At 33.2% G+C, this 8,380-nt stretch overlaps 1 protein-coding gene across 6 annotated transcripts in view; it reads right to left on the bottom strand.

Moving 5' to 3' along the window:
* Window positions 1–1,117: 1,117 nt before the first annotated feature.
* The window catches only part of LOC109085248, a 33,608-nt gene continuing 26,345 nt past the window's right edge, over window positions 1,118–8,380 (bottom strand). For all 6 annotated transcript variants that reach the window (XM_042740765.1, XM_042740768.1, XM_042740769.1 and 3 more), the window contains 3 exons: window positions 7,441–7,751; window positions 4,883–5,140; window positions 1,118–2,240 (listed from right to left, as the gene is read on the bottom strand). In XM_042740765.1, the coding sequence (XP_042596699.1) occupies window positions 2,010–2,240; window positions 4,883–5,140; window positions 7,441–7,751 (800 nt within the window). In that variant the 3' untranslated portion in view covers window positions 1,118–2,009. The remainder of the gene's footprint in view (window positions 2,241–4,882; window positions 5,141–7,440; window positions 7,752–8,380) is intronic.

Genomic DNA, 8,380 nt, shown 5'->3' with positions numbered 1-8,380 from the left:
TATGTCTTTTTGTCTCATAAAAGAGTTAATTTTCAATCTAAAAGGCATCTGTCCTTCACCCAACAACCAATGCAAGTGCATTTTTTTCCCCAAACATTTCTCTCATTTAAGCAGCCAATCAAGTCGCTAAACACACAGATCTCACAGAGTCAGTCTCAGGCTCAGCTCAGAGTACTGAGGTCCAGTGCAAATATCTATACAGTGTTGTATAGGACTCCAGAGTACACTGATAAACATCATGCATGCCAAACAACACGCAGAGAAGGAAGCACGCTGTTACACTCCAGTATGAAATATATCTGTGTGTATGTGTGTGTGAGTGAATAAGTTTGTATTACTGCTACAAAAAAGAAATAACTAACTAAAAAATAAATACAACTGAATTATTAAATAAATAAAGATGGGCCCAGTTATGTGGAAAATAAATGTAAAAACTTTTTTTTTTATTAACTTAGGTGATTTAATAAATGTACATTTTTTTCTCAGTTATTTCCTTTTTAATTTTGTATGGCAGTATGGGAGATACAAATTTTTTTAAGGTAAGTGGTTGCAAAGAATTTATTTTAGCTACATTTAATAAAAAAAAGATATGTTGAATGTTAGTCAGCTAAATTTATTTAAATGTAGCTAAAATAATTTGATTGCAACCACTTACCTTAAAAAAAATTAGTAAATTCAATTAATCATTATTTCAGTGTATGGGTGTATATATGTGTGTGTGTACACTACCATTCAAAAGTTTAGGGTCAGTCAGATTTTTTAAAGAAATTAATTATTTTATTAAGCAAAGATGCAATTACTTGATCTAAAGTGACAGTAAAGACATGAGATTTCTATTTAAAATAAATGCTGTTGTTTTGAACTTTTTCTATTCATCAGATAATCCTGAAAATAAATCTATCACCGTCTCCACAAAGGTATTAAGCAGCACAACTTGGTTTCAAAATTAATAATGCTAAGAATTCCAGAGTATCATGTGACACTTAAGACTGGAGTAATGGCTGCATTGGAATCACAAGAAAAAATTACACTAAAAAAAAAAAAAAAAATAGAAAACAGTTGTTTTACATTGTAATAATATTTTTGTAACATTACTGTTTTTTTTTTTTTTTTTTTTTTTTTTTGCGTTTTTGTTCAAATAATGCAGTCTTGGTAAAAAAAGAAGGTTCTTTCAAAAATCTTACAGACCCCAAACTTTTGATTGGTATTTACAACATCTATTTGCTTGAGTTAATAAGGGTTTGAATACATACATACATACTGAATAAACAGCCGACAGAACTGTGTAAATTGTGCAGTGGTTTGTTTCAGTTAATTTATTTTTCTGTTTCACAGCACAGAAACTTCTGTATTGAACCAGTGTTTCTCCCAGCAGTGTCATAAACTGCCAAATCTTGTTTTTTATATATAAAGGATTGTGTTTTGAAGTAAACAGAGTGAAAACTGAAGAGGAAAATGGATAATTTGTGTTGTATTGAGAGTATTTAATCTCTTATGGTGTGTGGGAACTGAAATTCTGAAGGACATGGGTTGTAAAAACTTGTGTTACTGTCTATTTTACAATTATATATTTAATTTTTTGTTGTTTTCTTAGAAAATAATCATATTATTATCATCACTTAACTATAGTTCCTTTATTTTGAATAACGAGTGCCATCACTCCTTGGAAAAGCATGCACATATTTAACGGGATGTTCTTTATATTCATCCTCCTGAATTACATACCTCCAACTTGGTTTTCCTCATTCTCTCCTTTCTCAGTCCCAAGGATTTCCCATTCTGTGCCTTCCTTTTTCAGACATCCATAATATAAGGCTTACAAAAAATAATAACAATAATAATAGTTTTCACGTAAGCAGTGCAGTAATTTCAGTTCTGCTTTTCCATTTTGGGTCCGAGCAGTCACTTGAATTCCATCACAATGGTGTTTGATTCCTGAAATAGGAGTTGGTATTGTTTGATTATGTTGACTGAAATGTCAAAACAAGCTCAAGTCTCATGCCGACCACTTAGTTGACTGCCGTGACATCTACAGACGACGATTCAGACTCCTCCTCTTTTTCCTCAAGCTCTTCAATTACAGACGGTGAGACATCAGACGCCTTGCGCTCTGTGCTGAATTCTCCAGGGGCTTGACCTGGACTGCTTCCTCCCATTGAGGTCACTTCCTCTCTCTGCGTTACTGGAGATGGAATTAATGTCACTGGTTCTGGTTCCATACATAACGTGATCTCTTCCTCCTGGAAAAGAGGCTGGATGTTAAGACTGGGAACGTGTCATTTCCTGTTTATGGCCGCAGTGTTTAATTTCTGTGCCAACAGTGGCACTAAATGAAATTAGAAATCAACTTTCAAAACATTTGTTTTGTAATTTTGTTTAGTGGCTGGTCTGAGACTTGAACAGGCTTTGTTTTGGGACAAATAACATTTGGGACTCAAATAAACAAACTATTGTTGAAAGTTGCTTTTGCAGTAGTTCAGTTAAGTCATTTATAAGTTGTTTCTCATGAAATGTATAAACTTTGTAGCTCTATCAAAAATGTTTAGTGTGATCTACCCAACCAGGAATGCATTTCCAAATACAACGTTGCTGTTTAACTGCTGTGTGATGCTTTGTTGAACATATTAACTAGCTAGTAATGATGAAACCGTAGTCGCACTTCAATTATCTGAACCGCACTGGTTCAACAATATAGGACTGTCATTATTGACGTCACTCACAGGTGGTGAAGTATTACTGCTAATTCATTGATTCTTCGCGTGTTTTTTCCTATGTCATACTCCGAGGTTCCCTTACACATTTATGCACATGCGCAGTTGCACACTCTTCAAAAACAACGTTGATTTGATTATCCATTGGCCTTACCAATAGCAGCCAAGTAGAGTGTTTGAAAAACCTGTCTGAAAACAGTCATTATTTTTGCAGTTCCTTTTGGTTTTGCTATTGGCACAGATATTACAAACTAAAGCACTGGAAAAGTTACACTGTAGCTGTAAGAACTGTTTCTGACTGTGACTCATAGCTGATTCCAACAGTGAAAGGAGTTACAGAAAACTTAGACACGATTCATATTTTTCTAAAATCTACACGGCCCCCTAAAAGGCTGGACATTTAAGCAATGTGTAAAATTTACTGCACAACAAAACATGAAAACAACAGCATAAAAGGACATATATACTTTTCACTAAACATAAAAAGGTTAGGTTTTAAATGGAAAAGTAATACCTACAGTATACTACTAAAATTAAGACAATATTTAGTAGTAGTATTAATATAGTACTATTATAGTATTTATTCATATTTTAAATGACCTTTTTCAGTTTTGATTTGAATTTTGGTTTAAGTTTTAATAATGTGTATTTGTCATTATAAGTTTTGTAATATGTCTATTTTTAGTTTTTAATTTTGTTTTTAATTTTGGTACTTAAGCCTTATTTCAGTTAAAGTCAATGGTTTTCATCTATTATTTATTAGAGATGCATTGATACAAAATGTCTCAACCAATACTGTTTGCAGATTATCCAGAATGATATCTGCCAATACTGATGCCGATACCGATAGTACTATACAGGAAACTCATTTGGTACATTGCTTTAATATTAAAGGTTCAAATTAACAAGAGAGCTATTATATTCAACTGCCATTTATTCTCAGATATCATAATTACACTCTTAAATAAAAACTGAAATGTATAAAACTCATCATATAAATGAATACCTGTCTTCATGCCAGATTTATTCATTTATTCAAACATACATATATATAAGTAAATAAGCTAACTAATAACTGTGAACACTGGATAACTTTCCAGAGGTAAATGCAACATTAAGTCACATATTGTTCACAAACTGTTTTATTGATGACTTTCTGCGGTTGAAACACTGATTGAGCAATTACATGAGACATGTTTCTTTTTGGTAAGCTAAACTGTATCTTTTTCAACATACCTTCTGATGTTCATTCATGTTCAGTGCACGCTATAACTTGTATTAAAGTGCGCTGCGGCTTGAACTGAGGCACTACAGCGATCCGTCTTGTCACAATTAAAACCATCAAATCGGCATTCATTGTTTGAATTTCGTGATAGAATAGACAGAATTTGAAAGATGTTTCCTATCAGAAGTAAGAAGGCACAAAGATCTTTGAGATTACTGGGGTGTCGCGCTACATATAATTAGGGGTGCACGATAAATATCGGCTGATAATTAATGCGCAGCTCATCAGTAAAGCCGGTTATCTAATCAACAGTAAATTCTATCACGTGTGTGATTTCACATAGAGCAGCTTTTACTGCACAGAGCCATTGTTAACTGACAAGCTGCGCAAATCCACGCTGATAATGAACGTTTAAAATTTACCGCTGATTAGATAACCGGCTTTGCTGATGAGATGCACATTAATTATCGGCCGATATTTATCGTGCACCCCTACAAATAATATCTGGTGTAGAAAAAACGGCCAATTATCAGCTAATATTTTATCTCTAATATTTATATTTTATTTCAGGTTTATTGCAATTATCAAAAAGAGTTTTTGATAGTTTTAGTTTTAATTAACAATACCATCAGTCATTTTAGACAGTATAGTTTTCAGCTGTAAGTGGATCATGTTCAATGTTAATGTGACGAACTAGAGCTGTGGTTACTCTATGACACGTTTGTACTTGGGTAAATGACTTCAAACATACATTAAAAATTATGCTGGGACCAGTTGGTCAAGAGAAACATCCAAATGACTAGAAAAGTGCTGTTAGTTTTGAAAAAAAAAATCTAGAAGTTATCGCTTGATATTTAGATTTTAATGCAAAAACATTCAGATATTATTTAAGTGTGACTTGAGTGTCATTTACTGCACATTTATTGATTAATTTTTTTTCACTCACTTTGATCTCTTCCTCTTCCTGGGCTTCCAGTAAAGGTGAGTGATCTGTCGTCACCTCCTCTGTGGGGGCTGTTAGATTTCCATCTACTGCTACAGGCATACCCATGTAGCCCAACATGTCTGCCTGATAGGCCTCTGTCTGCGCTGCCCCCCACAGATCCACTAATGGGGGGTGAGTGAGGGGCGGCAGGCTGTGGATGGTGCTGTTGGGAGTAGCTTGTAAAGACTGAGTGGCACTCTGTAGTCTTTGCTCTATCATCTGCAAATAGACATAATAACTGTTCAAGTCACCATTGCGGTAAAAGTGTGCAAGCCACTTTTTCAGCTGCCTCTCTTTCCCCATTCATGTTATTCATTCCAAAAAAAAAACTGAGATGAACCAAACCAACCAGCACCTAAAATTACACACATTAATTTAAAGGGGAAAAATAATTTAAAATCTGCATATATATGAAAACAGTATTATAAGGAATGAACCAAGCATCTCATAAAACAATAGTAATAATTGATCAGAAATCAGAAATTAGTATTTGTAATGATCATATGTCAATAGTTTAAGACAATATAAAATATGACAGCATATTTGCAATAAAGCTTATCACAAAATGATTGAAATGCATACACAGTTTTTATACCATATCATCATATATTTACAAATATTTTTACTGTTTAGATTTGTCATTGTCAAATAAAAAAGATCTAAACATATTTAAAACAAATGCTTTTATTTGAGATTAATTAATTTTATTTTAAAAATTCTCAGATAAATGTACACAAATTGAGTGAGGGTCATGCTTAAAAACTATTTGCTAGCAAGTTTATATATCTTATCCAATTTTTAATCCGATTTACTTGTGATGTTTCATGGAATTGGCAATTAATTAAACAACAAGCCAAAAACACAGTGAGCGATGCCTTCAACAGAAGTGTATATCATTGTTTAGCAATCAAAGAGCTCATAGTAAGTCTTGAAAGGTTTATACAGAGATCAGAAATGTGATTTTTAACTCTGTAGTGTTACAGTTGCAGTGGCTGATGGGATTTGTATTGTTTTTATTCCTCATTTGCTCCAGCGAGACCTCAATTACTGTAACAACCAATGTCTTCTAGTTAATGGCTTCATGATGGAACTTGATTAAGTTTTTAGTGGTCTCACTGCTGATCCTGGGGCTGCTGTTGAAATGACCGCCGGGACCTGTGCTGTTCAACAACATGTTCAACAACATGATGCTGCAGCCAGCAGAGCAAGAGACGTTGTTGCGGTGTATGCTAATTGGAAATGGTAGTTTTGTAACTTACATGTTGCTGATTGTAATATAAGATCTGTTGCAGCACAGCCTTATGGGAGTCCTACAGTATATTAATGTTCCAACAAACTGTTGATGCAGAGGAATATGAAGGATACATTTTATGACTCCTCTTTTGCTAATACAGGAGATGATGATGCAGAGCCTTCTTTTATCCCTGCTTCACACCGATGTGAAGCGATGAAGATGCACATTTTGCTTTTACACTGACAGTGTTTCTGCAACATAAGCCCTGTACAAAAAATATGTGATTTCCGGGTTTCCAAATTGAGAATTTCATAATGGCCATAAATTATAAAAGGATTATTGGTTAGTTTTGTTCCTTTTTTTTTTTCAGTAACACTTTGTTAAGTGTTAATAACGTAAGTTAACAATGAAAAATACTTTTTTTTTAAAAGATGTATTGATCTTTGTTAATTTCAATATTTACTAATAAATTACTCAAATTAAAAGTTGTAGCTGTTAATATTATTTAATGAAAATGAGCTAATAAGTTATTTTTATTAACTAATGTTAATAAAGATTTAAAAATACTGTATAACACATGTATTAATTATTGTTAGTTACATTAAATAATAAGATTTATTAATCGTTTTGAAGATTATAAACCTTTTTGAAGATTTATTCATCTTGGTTGATATTAATTTCAGTATTACTAATAAATTATTAAAATTAAAAGTCGTATCTGTTAATATTATTTAATGAATGCAAGCTAATATGAACCAACAATAAACAGTTATTTTTTATTAACTAATGTTAATAAAGATTAAAAATACTGTAACGTTTATTGCTTATTGTTAATTAACTAACTAAATAACTTATATGACATTATCTTAAAGTGTTACCATTTTTCTTTTTTTCAGCCATGTTTTTTTAACCATTATTTCATATTTTGTAGTTTTTTAACCATTACTTCATATTTCTTTTTTTTTCTTTTCAAGAACTGAATTAATTTATTTATTTATTATGATATCAGGACAGTTGTGTAACCCTAAAATGTTTGACTTCATGCCCATAAAAAAATCTAAATGAATTTTAATTCACTGAATTGCACTTCTGAAAAAAAAAAATGTAATAGATCTGGACAAATCATGTTTTTGCATCTGCTAATGTGGGTGATGAAATAAACATGCACAGCTTACACACTGCTTACGAATATAAAACAGGCCTTATGGGTTTTGTAGTTTTCTGACTCACCTGTAATGCACCTGTTGTTACAGAGGCTTCTGGGAGATGTAGTTTTCTCACTCACCTGTTGCTGTTGTTGATACTGCAGGAGCTGTTGCTGCTGGTATTGCTGGATCTGTTGCAGGTGCTGGATCTGCTGTAACTGGTTCTGATACTGCTGCTGTTGCTGTTGGGACAGGAAGTGAGCTGCTGCATTTGGGTCATATCCTCCCTCATTCCCGACAGACATGACATATGAACCGGTGGCAGGAGAGGCCACACCTGACTGTTCATTACTAATTGGCTCCCAAGCATCAGAGGAAGAAAGGCAGTAAAGACCCTGGGAGACGTAATTGTGAGGCCACACCTCTGCAGAGGAATGGTGCACTGTCTGGTCTGGAAGAGACGGAGAAAAAGAACGAAAGATTATTTTTCGCACAGCCTGTGCTGATGTGAGTTATTTTCTGGTGATTATTACATGGCTACTTACCAAATAAATAAATAAATGGACATGAAATATTGAGCCGAGCTGAAATTCTTTTATTATGTTAGAAGAAAGAGAACTCAGAGGGACATGAGAAAAATGAAACTAGCACAGCTACAGTATGAAGGAAATACATTACCAATGTAATCAAAATCAAGTATTATGGAGAGTCGTGTAATAATCATTATTATTGATCAGGCCTTGAACTAAAGTCTTTAAAAGAAAAGAAAATATTCCCCAGTAATACAATAAAGGGTTGTCAAAGTACACCAAAAAAAAAAGAAGAAGAAATTATATTATTTTACATGTTGTTTCATCATTTGGCTGCTTTTAGATTCACTTTTATGTTACAGTCAGCACTCTTAAAACACTTTTATGATCCTTTGATTGAACACGATGGGCAGATGTTATTATATTTGAGCCCACATTCATAACAAAGTCTTTTCCATTTCCATTATTTTCTCTTTGAGCCAAATGCTGTGACTTTCCAGTTTCATCTGCATGCAACAGCACGGTATTTTCTAAATTATATCCGATTATA

The sequence above is a fragment of the Cyprinus carpio genome, chromosome B16 (genome assembly GCF_018340385.1).
Source record: "Cyprinus carpio isolate SPL01 chromosome B16, ASM1834038v1, whole genome shotgun sequence".
In the NCBI taxonomy this organism is placed as follows: Eukaryota; Metazoa; Chordata; class Actinopteri; order Cypriniformes; family Cyprinidae; genus Cyprinus; species Cyprinus carpio.
The sequence above is the reverse complement of the archived record's forward strand: the minus strand, read 5'-3'. Positions and strand labels throughout refer to the sequence as shown.